We start from the raw sequence: 15,270 nt of genomic DNA, 5'->3' as shown, positions 1-15,270 counted from the left end.
GGCCACAATGCATTGTTGCAATAAGAATCGCACAAATTCAGCCAAACAGAACAATTGAGATTGTAATAATGATTGATGCAGGTTTTAGACAATCACCCTGTAGAATATAAGGTCGGTGTATTACATGAATATGCCTTAGTTCCTGAGTAGGTATTTAATGCTTAAAGGCTTTGTTCTCCACAAATAATTTTTATGTACTACCTACCTACTACTTGGTAGTGATAAGGATTATTACCTCCTGTGTCGATGGTTCTCCAATAGCATCCCCCTGTCAATGTCATTCAAGTGCCAATAGAGCCTTGTTGCACTGTACCTGTAGTCTGTACGTTCTAATTTTAGCGGCAAAAGATAAAAAATGGTGTTTGTTTTATATTGTTTTGGGTGTATGTGTATAGACCTAACTTTTGTTTTATTTAAAATAATTTTGTATAAAAGTATTAGGGAGTTTTGTTGTGCATTAATATTGATTTATGCGGATTTTAAGTAAAACCGACAATAAGTTCCTACCTAAGTTGTAATAATGCCTAATAGAGATGAAAAATTTCCCGACAATGGCTTTGAGGCCTGGGGTGGATACATGCAGGCTAAAATTGCTAAACTGGAAGAACAGTTCTCTTCTGGGATTGGAAATGCCGAAAAGCTAACAAATATTTTTAATGGAGTAAGTATTTTCGTTAATGGCTTCACCGTACCACCAGCGGACGAATTAAAAGAGTTAATGGCAAAGCATGGTGGTATTTATCATACATACCAAAGGAGTGACGACTTTGTTATAGCTTCTAACTTACCTGACACAAAAGTTAAAAACATGTCTCTGTCTAGAGTAGTTAAACCAGAATGGATAACAGACAGCATATCAGCCAACTGTTTGTTGGAATTTAAGGACTACTTACTTTATAGGAACTCTAAAACACAACCAAGGCTGATTTTTAACCAGAAGAAAAGGAAAGATTCAGTTTTAGAAAAAATAAATGAAAAAGATAATATAGCAGATTCCAGCAAAGACTATGAAAGAAAGCAAGATATTAAGATAAAGGACAGCAGTCCTGAAGTATTTCATAAGAGTTTAATAATTGCACAACAAGTTCCATCAAGTACGCTTAGTGTGAGAGATTTCAAGAAAAGCGACTCTGTTACTAAAACAGCAGCTGATCCTAATTTTATATCAGAATTTTACAATAACTCAAGATTGCATCATCTTTCTCAACTTGGTGCTACTTTCAAACAGTATATTAATGATCTTAGAGAAAACAGTAATTTTGAATTTCCTGCCCGCAATGATTTGAAATCAAGAATAATTTCATTGAACAGCACTGACAATATTGCATTTGTATTTCAGCAATCTAAAACAATTATGCATATTGATATGGATTGTTTCTTTGTATCTGTGGGGTTACGTAACAGACCTGAACTTAGAGGGAAGCCTATTGCTGTTACACATTCTAAGGGCGGACACCCTCGGCCAAAAAGACCAGGTGTAGATAGAGCAACCGAATTTAATTTATATAAACAGAAACGGGTCAAAAAACTATGTAAAACTACAGGAATAGCTGAAGATATTGAAATCGAGACAAGGATAGACAATATCACCAATGAGGATGATATATTTGGATCTATGAGTGAAATAGCTTCATGCTCATATGAGGCCAGAGCAAGAGGAGTTAAAAATGGGATGTTCATGGGGGCAGCTTTAAAGCTTTGTCCAAACTTGCAAATAATTCCATATGACTTTGAAGGCTACAAGGAAGTGGCATACACATTTTACAATACTATATCTCAATACACTTTGGACATAGAGGCTGTTTCGTGTGATGAAATGTATGTTGATTGCACTGAACTGTTGAAAACATTAAATGTTAGTGTTCATGATTTGGCTTTAGCCTTAAGGGAAGAAATTAAGGGTAAAACTGGATGTCCTTGCTCAACTGGGTTTGGCGGTAATCGTTTGCAAGCAAGATTGGCAACAAAACAAGCTAAACCAGATGGCCAATTCTTTCTAACATCTGACCTAGTTGATGAATTTATGTTTAGCATAAATCTGAGAGATTTACCTGGAGTAGGCAGGCAGATATCCCAGAAACTGGAAACTCTTGGTCATGTGACGTGTGGATCACTTCAGAGTCTATCACTGGCTTCTCTTCAAAATCATTTAGGCGTCAAAATTGGAGAGCAATTATACGACCAGTGTCGTGGGCGTGATGCGCACCCCCTAACATTCTATACAGTTAGGAAATCAGTGTCAGCTGAAGTCAATTATGGAATCCGCTTTGAGAATAATGAGCAATGTGAAGAATTTTTAAGACAACTTTCAGCAGAGGTACATTCTAGGATGCAGCAATTTAAAGTAATAGGAAAGTGTATAACCCTGAAACTTATGGTGAGAGCTAAAGATGCCCCTGTAGAAACTGCCAAATTTATGGGCCATGGCTTTTGTGATACCATTAACAAATCCACAACACTGCAGAATGCAACTGACGATGTGAAAATAATAACCAACGAAGTAATTTCTATCTGCAAGAAACAAAATATAGACCCAAAGGAAATGAGGGGTATTGGAATTCAAATAACAAAATTGGAATCCATAAACAGTAAACAAGTCACACGGGGGCCCATTAGTAAATTCTTCAAAAGCAAAAATTTTATTAAATCTGAAAAACAACAAAGCAACACTGAATTGATTAAAAATCGTGATCAAAATATTCTAGGAAAAGATGAAAAAATAAATGTGAAAAATCCAATAACACCAAAGAAACACAAAGTCATTTCACCTGAGAAGAAATCTCCTATTTTAGGAGCTATAAAACCTATAGCAGGGAAGAGAAGGGGTAGACCAAGTAAGTCTGTGAAGCTTCAAATATTCACAACTCGAAATCTAATGAGCAAGTTTCTTCAAGGTGAAAGTACCTCAAACGAAGTTTGTGTTAAAAAAGAGCCTGCTAATGAGCATTTGCCAAAAGGTACTCCTAAAAATGTAGAAGAAAAACCCCAAGGTCTATTGAGTCTGCCATGGGAAAAAGTAAGGGAACTGCTGAGGGCATGGTTCGACAGTGGCCAGACACCTAAACCTTGTGATGTTGATCTAATTGTAGCATATCTAAAAGGAATGGTCACTAGCAAGAATATTGATAAAGTATATATTTTGATTAATTTTATAAAACGAAGAATTAGAGAAATGAAAAATATTAATTGGATCGAGGTTGAAAATTGTGTCATTGAAGAAGTACAAAATGCTATGTTGACTGTTTATGGGAAAAAGTTGTACATAAATGATTAAAAATATTAATTATTGATAAGTAATAATTACTAATATTGATCTAAAATTCCCAAGTAAAATACTATTGTTTTAATAAAAGGAAAGGGAAAGAAAAGAAAACAAAGAGGTATTCATTTCATGTATTTATTTTATTTTCCTTCTATCAAGATAAAGACAAATTATTAATTATTATGTTTCGTAATTATTAGTCATTATATGCTGCCTGCATCTGTCATCTAAACAGTATAAAACATTTTGTTTTTGGCAGGGACTTGTAGAACAACTTTTTAACAGTACCTTTAAGACATACAAAAATAAAGAAACTGTGTCCCTCAGTAAAAATAAATTCAGTTTTCCCTGCACAATAATTACTTGTGAATTTCTTAATTCTAGTTATTAATTAGATATTACAAAATTTTGCAAAATGGCAGTTAGTATCACTTTTATGTTTGTTAATAATAATAAGCATGATTACATTTTGTAGTTAATGACTTTTCATAGTAAATTGTACCACTTTAATAAATCGCATCGGTAAAATTTGTTTGAGCAGAAACCTAACGCCAACTAAAACCGAATGTGTACGCCAATGAAATACAGACCTTATTGCTTGAGAAGTTAAGATTTTAAAGGCATGAACAACAGAGACTCGTGCTGTCTCGCTCGTAATCCGCGCATACAAAACGGCGCGTAGGCAACAACCAATAGCTGATGGACGCGCGCTATGATTGGGTGAGATATTTCACGCCATTCAAAAATAAGATTTCTGCACACGTACATCGGCGTAACTTATAACCGTGGTATAACACTCAATACATTTAAAAACATGAAAATAATCACATATTACACTATTACTGTGAATTCAATCTCGGCTTTCTTAGTAATTCGTTTATCTAAAATGTACTATCACAGATGCTTATTGCATAAAATAAAAAAGGTAGAGAAATTTTTAAAATTGCACGGCAAAAATGTGCAGCAATAATCATAAAAAGCTTTCAGCTTAGAATATATTCGTAACTTAAAACTAAATGTTTTGTGAAATTGTGACGACCTTTTGTTTACTTCATTACAATCCATTATATCTAATCATTGGATCTAAAACTTAAACACTCCCGTGATATAAAAATAATCGTAAGATTACGAAAATAAAGTTAGTAGGTACAATACTTTCTATAACGTTAATACATATCATATAGATAAAAATCTACACTTGTTAATCTTTATGACCAGTGAACTACCTACCGTCATTCTCTTACCACTAAAAACTAGTTGGCCGCATTCTAAACATTTGCATTGATTTTAGGTTTTTGGTTTAGATTTGCACAAGTTAAAAATATGCTAACAAAAAGCTAGACAATATACTACATAATATGTAATATGTACATAATAGGGTCTCATTTTCATAAATATCCAATCTGGTTACCTTTGTGGTATCTTAGTAAAATAAATGTTCTAAGTAGGTAGATACTTGATATACTGTAAGTAAATACTAGATAGAAACCTACTAAAATGTGTTTTGATATTTAAGTACAGAAAATTCAATTATTTCATTGGCACAAAATTAATATCAAACTAAATTGCTATTGCATTGATCAAAAAGTTATCTAATATCGTTGATTTAACAATAGGTCCACAATCTACTTTATTCAAAGTTCAAACTTTCACTTTTAATTCGGTAAATGACGGTAGTTGGTAAAAACTTTCAAGATATATTTTCATGCGCCCGAGTTAGCGGAGATAGAGTGCTTAAGTTTTGACTCTATGATGATTTCATCTCCAGACCGGATGTTGTACGAGTACAGCTGTTTCGTGGGGAATTTCATTTCCTCTGGACCCTGAAAGCATACTTATTAGGATTTAGTCCACTATAAAAATGTAATGTAGGTACCTATTGTACGCGACAGGTCGAGATGGCAAGCGGGGAGGGAGTCCCCCGCCTCATACCCCGATTGCCATCACGACCTGTCGTGGACTATAAACGACACAAGCACATTTCAGCATAAAAATTTGAAATTGAATTTTTCAGTACTTTATTGAAAAAATAATGCCTTATTTTTGCTGAAAACTAATGACTGGGATAGATATAAAATAATCTAGTAAGATTTATTCAGGTTAGGATAAACAATCTTTAGAATACCTGTGAGTCTCGGAGATCTTGATCGACGTAAAACAAACGCATTTTAGAAGCGGGGAATCCCGCCAGTCGCTCCAGCCGCGATTTCAGATCGGAGACGGTCCTGTAACAAAAACAAAAAAGAATTGAAGACTTAGGGTCGAACTCAATAAATAAAATAAAATACATGCATATTATACAATACTATACCTATCTCAATGTATAGTCCGCGACAGGTTGAGATGGCAATAAAATTGGGGTATGAGGCGGGGAGACGCCCTGCACACCCGCGCTCGCATGCATGTTAGTGCGGGGCGTTCCCTCCTCGATTGCCATCTCGGCTTGTCGTGTAGGTAGGTACTATAATTTGGAGTTCATTCAGACATACATGCTGTTTGGTGTGATAAGATGTATGTCAATTGCACTAAACTGTTGAAAATATTAAATGTTTGCTTAAAACTGGATGCCCGTGCTCAACTGGGTTTGGTGGTAATCGTTTGCAAGCAAGAATAGTAACAAAACAAGCTAAACCAGATGGCCAATTCTTTTTAAGATCTGACCTAATTTATGAATTTATGTGTAACATAAATCTCTCTCAGAGCTTTACGTGTAGACAAACATAATCCCAGAATCTGAACCCAGAACTAACGAAACGAAGACTAAGATATTAGTCATTAATATTGCCCAAATAAGTCTTTATAAAAATTTAATGTTTTAATAATCCATACTTAATATTATAAATGCGAAAGTGTGTCTGTCTGTCTGCTAGCTTTTCACAGGCCAATAGTTTAATCGATTTTGTTGAAAGGTACAGAGTTAGATTACATCCCGGGGAAGCTACTTTTTATCTAGAAAAATCAAAGAGTTCCCACGAGATTCTTGAAGGCCCATCCATTAACCGAATATGAAAATGAGGTATAAAGGTAGATTGCGTCCCGGAAATCAACACAGGCTACTTTTTATCCCGGTAAAGCAATCCGTGGGAATTCCCACGGGACTTTTAAAAACTTAATCCACGCGGACGAAGTCTTGGGCATCATCTAGTATTATATTATTAGTAGTAGTAGCAGAGGGCAGGAAAAGAAAAAAAGGGATCCAATTCATGTAAGTAGGCATTTATTTCATTTTCCTTCTATCAAGATAAAGACAAATTATTAATTAAGTATTATGTTTCGTCATTTTTCAGTACACGTTGCCTGTGACTGTCATCTAAACTACTGCATTTTGTTTTTGGCAGAGAAGTAGAACATCTTTTTAACAGTAGGTACCTAAATAAATAATAATAATTAATAAATTTAAAAATAAAGAAACCGTGCCCCTCTATAAAATAAGTACATTCACTTTTCCACACAATTACTTGTGAATTCCTTAATTTTAGTTATATTATTACAAAATTTTGCAAAATGGCAGTTAGACGTATCACTTTTAGATTTGTTAATAATAGGCATGATTAAAACATATTTAGTGGACAATGACATTTTCATAGTAAAATACAGTAGGTAGGTAGGTACTTTGTCACTTTTATAAGTCGCATCGGCAAAATTCGTTTGCGCAAAAAAGCGCAACCTAACTGAAGGAGACTTGTCAGACGCGTATACCGGAAAGGGACAAAACAACAAAAGAAATTATACTTACGTATGAAAGGTTTCATAATTTGCGTTTGCTACAACTTTTACAGCTGATCACACAGCAATGCACCATAAATGGCTTCTACACACCTTCAATGCTAAATTCAAAACAGAAAACTAAATAAAAACTCGTAATATTCTAAAAAAATTAGTGATAGTCACAAAAGGACACAGAGGAACAAAAAAAAGCTAAACTATGACACGGAAAAAAATATGTGTTTTTGTCTTTCTCACTCTTCAGAGCTTTTCTATACACCTAGCTTGCTCTAACAAGATATTATTTTGATGCCAAGTCTCCTTGATTCTTAGTCTGAGCTAAAACCGAATGTAATGAATTCAAATGCTTGACGATTTTAATCACAAAAACAACAGACTCCTGACATCTCGCTCATAATTCGCGCGTATAATATATATAATATATATATTATACAAAGCATGGCGCGTAGGTAACAACCAATAGCGAATGGACGAGTGAAAAATAAGATTTCGGCGCAGATACATCGGCGTAACTTATAAAAGTGTTAGTACAATCAATACATGAAAATAATCACATACACCCTTTACTGTTTATTATCCAATCTCGGCTTTATTAGTCATTCGTTTATCTAAAATGTACTATCACAGATGCTTACATTTAAAAAAAATATTGATATGGTGATTTTTCTTAATTGCACTGAAAAAATGTGCAGCAATACTCATAAAAAGCTTTCAGCCTAGAATATATTCATAACTTAAAACTAATGTTTTGTGACGATCATTCATTTACTTCGTTATAAACACAGTGGAGGGATCTAAAACTTAAACACTCCCTTGAAATAAAAGTAATAATCGTAATATTACGACAATAAAGATCAATACAATATAGGTAGGTACCTAGAGTGCGTAAATTTTGAGAAAGGACTTGCCCTATTTGCTCTATGTGTCAACTGTCATATCAAAAGTAGGTACAGTGCGTGCAACAAGGCTCTGTTGGCGCAAAATCGGAACTAACGTTGCCCTCAAGTGTCCCTTTTGTTCTTGTTTGAATAGTCTAAGCCTTTGTTCGCTAACAGCGCCCCCCTGTCAATGTCATTCAAGTGCCAAAAGATAATACACGTTTATAAAATTAAAAATACAATGAAGAAAAAAAAGCAAAAAAAAAGTACAGTTGACACATAAAGCAAATATGGCGAGCCCTTTCTCAACGCATTAAACAATATTTTCCATAACGTTAATTAATACATACAGATAAAAACCTGCAATTGCTAATATGACCAGTGAACTACCGTCATTCTACTACCACCAAAAACTAGTTGTCCGCATTCTAAATATTTGCATTGATTTTAGGTTTTTGTTAAGATTTTCACAAGTTAAAAATATCTAACAAATGTCTCATATTTTTTATAAATACCGAATCTGGTTGCATTGTGGTATTTTAATAAAATACCTAAATGTTCTAAACTATGTACCTACTTGTTATTCTGTAAATACTAGGTAGGTACTAGAGTGTTTTGATATAATTGCAAATAAAAATGCATTCAATAATTATTTTATTGGCACAAAATGTTTATCATGCTAAATTGGTATTTCATTGATCAAAAAGTTATCTTTGAATTAAGGACAGTAATTATCTACTTTCTACTTCTTCTTATTTTGCTTTGTGGCTTATTATCTACTTTTTTTTAATATCTTTATTTTGAAATTCAAACTTTCATTTTCAATTCTGTAAATGACGGTAGTTGATAAAAACTTTCAAGATATATTTTCATGCGCCCGAGTTAGCGGAGATAGAGTGCTTAAGTTTTGACTCTATGATGATTTCGTCTCCAGACCGGATGTTGTACGAGTACAGCTGTTTCGTGGGGAATCTCATTTCCTCTGGACCCTGAAAGCATAATATTAGGATTTAACCCCTATTAAAATGCAATGCAAACAAACGACTCGACCACATTTCAGCATAAAAATTTGAATTTTTGAGCACATTTGAAAAATATGCCCAATTTTTGTTGAAAACTAATCAAGTAGGATTTAGGTTAGGATAAAAATTACTGAGAATACCTGTGGCGCGTCTCGAAGTGCCTGATCAACGTAGAACAAACGCATTTTAGAAGCGGGGAATCCCGCCAGTCGCTCCAGCCGCGATTTCAGATCGGAGACGGTCCTGTAACAACAACAATCAACAAAAAAATTGGCAGTCAGAGCAGAGGGAACTACCAACAGAAGTAAAAAGTGAAAAACTAAAACTATGAAAGAAGAGCAGTTTTTTATTTTCAAATTAATTATATTATTGTAGTACCTACCGATCAAAATTAAAATTTCAGAACTTGTAACTTAAACCATTACCGTTAGTTTAGTTTTAACATCTATTGGCACTCCGAGCAGTGAGCACTATTAACTAACATATTGGTGAAGCAACCTTGACGGTTTTACCCATTTCAAAATCGCCCAACGCGCCTAAAGAAGAATTCACTTGTGCACTAGGTGTACCACTTATGAGTCGCATCAGCAAAATTCATTTGGGCAGAAAAGCGCATCCTAACCGAATGTACACCAATAAAGTATAGAGACCTTAGGGATGATTTATGCCAAAACCTGGCGGGCACGGACACGGCACGGTGTAAACGCATATAAAATGTTCGTGATGGTTTGAGTCCGCGCCTCGTTCGTGCCCACCACGTATTGGCACAAATCATCCCTTATTGATCGACGTAAAGATTTTAAACACTAGAACAACAGAGACTGGTGCTATCTGCTTCTAATTCGCGCGTACAAAACATGGTGCGTAGCCTATACCAATAGCGGATGCACGTGTTGAGACATTTGCACGTCATTCAAAAATAAGATTACTACGCAAGTACATCGGCGTAACTTGTAAAAGTCTTTATGTCAAAATAGGGAATGTATTGTGAAAAATGTACCTGTAGACATCGACGGTTCTGACTTCGCTGGTATCTCCACATGTGAAGGTGATCTGTACTCGCTTTTCTGGTCTTAGGTCAATCGACACTAGAGGGTCGAGCTTGCCATGAACGCTTACTAGCTCCCAGTACCTAGAATAATGAAAAATACAGGCTTATTAATTAGCGAATCCTTCGTGGTAACATATAGAATTAGGTAAAATAGGAAATGGAACCTATATGTACAGGGAAAGTTGGAACGGAAAAAATATCTGTACCTATCTATTTCAAAAAAGTGAAGTCTGCTAATCCGTACTTGGTCAACGTGGTACACTATGGCCAAATCCTTTTCATTCTGAGAGGAGACCCTAGCTCAGTTGTGAGTCGGCGATGGGTTGATGAAGATGATGATGATAATGAGGCAGGCTTGAGCTAAGAACTAACCAGGCTGTAATTAATAATGAGCGTAGTTTTTAAGACGTACCTACCTACCTACGGCACAATCTACTCATGTGCTTACGGTGAACCGCCTATCGATTTTTCAGTGGCTTTCCTACATAGAGCTCATTTTTTGATTAGCATTGGTAACAAGTGATATATAAATGGGTTTAGTCCTGATGAAATGTATAATACATTTTTTAATATATTCAATACTATATTTAACTCAATATTCACCAGTAAATCGGTCTTGACTACTGATGCAAAAGTTTTTAGTGAATGGGCAACAGTAGAACTACATAAAAGTAGACAAAAACTATATGAATTGTATGCGGAGCGACAATATGATACTGGTGACGAATTCAAGCAGTACGTTCAACTGTTTTCCAAAAAGTTTAAGAGAGATTGCATTGCAGCCAAGTCAAAATATATCCAGGCAAAAATTAAAAACAGCTCCAATGTAGTAAAAACTACCTGGAAAATAGTTAACGAAGAAACAGGAAGAGTGACACATAAAACTTGTAATTTTGAACTAAAATATCATGACAAGTTGATTACGTCAGACCCCGAGGTTGCAACCGTTTTCGAGACCTTCTTTACAGATATTCCTGTTTCTACTACAAAATCATTGAACTCTTCAGCAGCCGCCGCTCTCTCACTATTGGAGGATAACGTGCCTGAATGTAATAAAATGTTTGAATTCAGTCACGTTAGTTGCTCTGACGTTATCAAAGCTTTTAAATTAATTAATAATAAGAAAACAAATGATCTGTGGGGCATTTCCGTTAACGTTGTGAAATCATTAATTGATATTGTTGCACCCGAGTTAGCATTAATATTCAATAATTGTGTTGACTGTGGTGAGTTTCCAGACTTAATGAAACATAGTAAAATAATTCCATTATTTAAATCAGGTAGTACTAGTGACCCCACTAACTTCAGACCGATATCTGTACTACCCACTTTTAGTAAAATCTTTGAAAAAATAATTTTAACTCAACTGCTTAATTTTTTCAACATTAATGATTTATTTCACACCAAACAGTTTGGTTTTACACGGGGTCGCTCAACAACCGATGCTGGTGTTGAGTTAATACTAAATATATTTGAAGCCTGGGAGGAATCACGTGATGCGCTTGGCGTTTTATGTGATTTATCCAAGGCTTTCGACTGCGTTGATCATGAAACATTGGTCGCGAAATTGCACCATTATGGAATTAGGGGTGCAGCATTGGAATTGATGAGTTCTTACCTAAATGATAGAATACAAAGGGTAGACGTGAATGGAAAGCGATCTCCCGGATCCGTTGTAAAAATGGGGGTGCCACAAGGTTCCATCTTAGGACCTTTTCTGTTCCTTATTTACATCAATGACCTTCCTTACCTCGCTAAGGACAATTACGGGATAGTCTTGTTTGCTGATGATACATCACTTTTATTTAAAATCAATCGATACTTAACAACTTTTGATGAAGTAAACAATTCTCTCACCAAGTTAGTACAGTGGTTCGAAGCTAATAACCTGCTTCTCAACGGGAAAAAGACAAAGTGTATTAAATTCACTTTACCAAATGTTAAGCAGGTGAAAACCACTGTGCAACTTAATAATGAGGAATTAGATTTAGTGGATACCGCTATTTTTCTTGGAATAACGTTAGATGCAAAACTTCAATGGGGCTCTCATATAAATAACTTATCGAACAGACTTAGTTCTGCCGCATATGCGGTAAAAAAGATTCGCCAGTTGACAGACATAGAAACTGCGAGACTAGTATATTTTAGTTACTTTCACAGCATTATGTCATATGGTATATTATTATGGGGTAATGCTGCTGATATTAATTCTATTTTTGTGCTGCAGAAAAGGGCTGTTCGAGCCATATACAGTATGGGGCCACGAGAGTCGCTGAGAACTAAATTTAGGGAAGTTAAAATTATGACAGTGCATAATCAATATATTTTTGAAAATTTACTGTACGTACATAAAAACATAAATAAATTTAAAAAAAAAAGTGACTGTCATAATATAAATACTAGAAATAAAAATAAACTTGTAATTCCCGCCTCTAGGCTCAGTAAAGTTAGCAATTCATTTGCTCGTAATTCCATACGTTTCTATAATAAGCTTCCAGAAGACATATTGGAGATGTCTCTCAACAAGTTCAAAGTTTTCATAAAACGTAAACTAATTGAAAAATCCTATTACAATGTAAAGGATTATTTAAATGATAAGCAAGCTTGGGAATGAGTTGCTTAACGACTTTGTGATAGTTCTAATAAGTTTCAATAAATTTGTAAAGTGGTGATAATAAAAAGAATACCCGGCTGAGTTTGTTGTGGGCTCTTCTCAGACCTGGGCGCGTTTGGAACCCTCGTAGCTTTAGTTTTAAGTTTGCGTTATAATTATCACCACTATATTATCTTACAAATCTAACACTATACCAGACAATCAATAAGAGTAATTTATTACCTATTTTGAATAAATCATTTGACTTTGATTTGACTTTGACTTAGAATGTTATCAATGTGTGGAAATCTCTCGCAAATAATCTTTAACTTATAAGTTACTAGCTGATCACCGCGGCTTCGCCCGCGTGTATATAATATAGCCTATGTCACTCAGGAATAATGTAGCTTTCTATTGGTGAAAGAATTTTCAAAATCGGTTCAGTAGTTCCAGAGATTACCCCCTACATACAAACTTAACGACATTACCTCTTTATAATATTAGTATAGATAACCACCAAGAAATACACTAATTTACTTCATAATTTACTTAGTCATCAAATTATGAATAAACTAACGTAATTAATTATTATACAACGTTGTTACCTACTTGCTCGTGAGTGTATACCTTGCGCGGATTAAAAGTGTGTTAACTGTTAACTACATATTACGAATTCAATGTCTTCACACAACGCGGATTGTCTCATTAGCATTTCGTTGGTCAGAAATTGAGGTTAATTCACTAGGTTAGGTAGGCATCGTTATACCTGCCTACTACCTACGATTTATTCCTTATAAATTCCTTAGACCTTCGATAGTGAAGAAGCATACTTAAACATTATATCGACTCTTGAGTAACCAAGTCTTTATTGACCGTGAGGATCCTTAAGAGGAACGAACTCCTTCAAAATGGAATTTATGTAAATAGGCAAGTACTTATATACCTACCTAGCTTCCTACTAATATTATAAAGAGGAATGTGTTTGTTTGTTTGCACTCCGAAACTACTGAAACAATTTTAATACCTAATTTTTCCACCATCAGAATAAGTTACTTTATCCAGAAGTAACATAGGCTATTAATTAGAATTGCAGGCAAAAACTAGTCTACTATAAAGTTCTGGTCCATCTGCACAAACAATTTAGGTTTGTTCAAGTCAACGAACGTCCAGAACTTTGGGCATACATAATAGTACGCGACGGGTCGATATGGCAATTCAGGAGGGAACGCCCCACACACCCGCGCCCAGTGCGGGCGAACGCAGCTGACGTGCGGGTGTGGGTTGGCGTCTTCCCGCCTCATACCTCGATTGCCATCTCAACCTGTCGCGGACTATACCCACAGCTGGAAGGTTCACAATATAAAGTAGGGATATTTTGTGACCCATCCGTGCACATTTTCGAGTTGCTACTTTGCTTTTCCGTGGCATGAATCGACCACCGCGTCTACATTGTGAAATTGGGTCAAACGGAGTAGACACCTATGTTTTACCTAACATTTGCTTAGACTTCCGGTTTTAGCTGGACATAAGCTCACTGTACAGTCTTTGTTCAATACTCTACGCTACGTCATACAAATTGCGACATCCTACAGCCTAGGCACACGAGTGGCCTAGGTTGGCAGCTAATGCGCATAAGGCGATAAACAAGTCGTAAAGCCTGATAGGTCACATAAATTTTATTGATCGAGAAGCTCGCGTCTTCACCTGCATGCATAATAAAATGAATTATAAAAACGTAAAGCAAACAAGCTAAATATGTTCCATTGCTGGACAAAGGCCTCGTTGCACTGGAGAAAGTGATTGTCACATGTTCAATATCCAAAATTTTACTGGTTTCCATTGAAGATCATCCTATGAAATTTCCTAACGGCGGATTTTTACGTCAATCTTTTGGGTATATATAGGTTTTAGCCACTTTAGCCTATAGACGCAGAATATTAGATGATCAAGCGAACTTCTTGAAGTGAAGTTCGATCGTTATTATATGAGTCACTTCATTCGAACATAATACATATAATAGTTGCTACTTGCTCTAGGTAAGCCTCTAAGGTAAGGTATGGTAAGGCTAAGGTAAGGTCTCTAGGTAAGTGGCCTCTGTGACGTAGGCGATATAAACTAGCAATATAGGCGGTAGGCCTAAACATAATAATATTAATGTAAATACCTGTCAGGTCGGTCGGACTCTGGTTTCTCCATGTAGTATCTGATGAAGGCTCGTTCGGCCGCGTCCCTTTCTTCAGGTGGTACGGTGCCGCCGCCATTCAGAGTTCTGACATGCGGTAGTCTTGCTAACAGCAGCAACCGCCTTTCGTGTTCCGTAGACTCGAAGCGTTCCCATAGCGGCCAGCCCTGGAAAGAAGGATTAATAAAGGTCTAGTGTAAACAAGGCGGTACTGTCCCATTACTGGGCAAAGGCCTCCCTATGATTTATCTACCACAACTCCCTATTCTGAGCCTCTTTGGGCTACCTATCCATACTAATATTATAAATGTGAAAGTGTACATCATTCTGTCTGTCTGTCCACTAGCTTTTCACGACCCAACAGTTTAACCGATTTTGATGAAATTTGGTACAGAGTAAGCTTACATCCCGGAGACGGGCATAGGCTAAGTACTTTTAATTCCGGAAAAAGAAAGAGTTCCCACGGGATTTAAAAAAAACCTAAATTCCCCGGATAAGTCGCGGGCATCATTTATTTTAGTAACTTATATATTATTCATTTGAAACCGTCACGTCA

At 35.7% G+C, this 15,270-nt stretch overlaps 2 protein-coding genes across 3 annotated transcripts in view; one reads left to right on the top strand and one right to left on the bottom strand.

Moving 5' to 3' along the window:
• The first annotated feature begins 335 nt into the window (after nt 1-335).
• On the top strand, nt 336-3,769 carry Rev1 (Rev1 DNA directed polymerase). Its single transcript, XM_034976940.2, has one exon. It carries the CDS (start codon nt 521-523, stop codon nt 3,272-3,274), a length of 2,754 nt encoding a protein of 917 aa, XP_034832831.1. The 5' UTR covers nt 336-520; the 3' UTR covers nt 3,275-3,769.
• Nucleotides 3,384-15,270, bottom strand: part of mlt (tubulin folding cofactor E like protein mlt) — a 53,072-nt gene continuing 41,185 nt past the window's right edge. Inside the window, exons 5-8 of one of the 2 annotated variants that reach the window (XM_069503840.1) lie at nt 14,697-14,881; nt 9,889-10,020; nt 5,388-5,487; nt 3,384-5,085 (exon numbers count right to left, since the gene is read on the bottom strand). In XM_069503840.1, the coding sequence (XP_069359941.1) occupies nt 4,966-5,085; nt 5,388-5,487; nt 9,889-10,020; nt 14,697-14,881 (537 nt within the window). In that variant the 3' untranslated portion in view covers nt 3,384-4,965. Of the gene's footprint in view, nt 5,086-5,387; nt 5,488-6,457; nt 8,856-9,028; nt 9,132-9,888; nt 10,021-14,696; nt 14,882-15,270 lie in introns of those variants that run through there. The other variant, XM_069503839.1, reaches the window with a different exon arrangement.

This window comes from Maniola hyperantus, chromosome 16 (assembly GCF_902806685.2).
Source record: "Maniola hyperantus chromosome 16, iAphHyp1.2, whole genome shotgun sequence".
Taxonomy (NCBI): domain Eukaryota; kingdom Metazoa; phylum Arthropoda; class Insecta; order Lepidoptera; family Nymphalidae; genus Maniola; species Maniola hyperantus.
The sequence above is the reverse complement of the archived record's forward strand: the minus strand, read 5'-3'. Positions and strand labels throughout refer to the sequence as shown.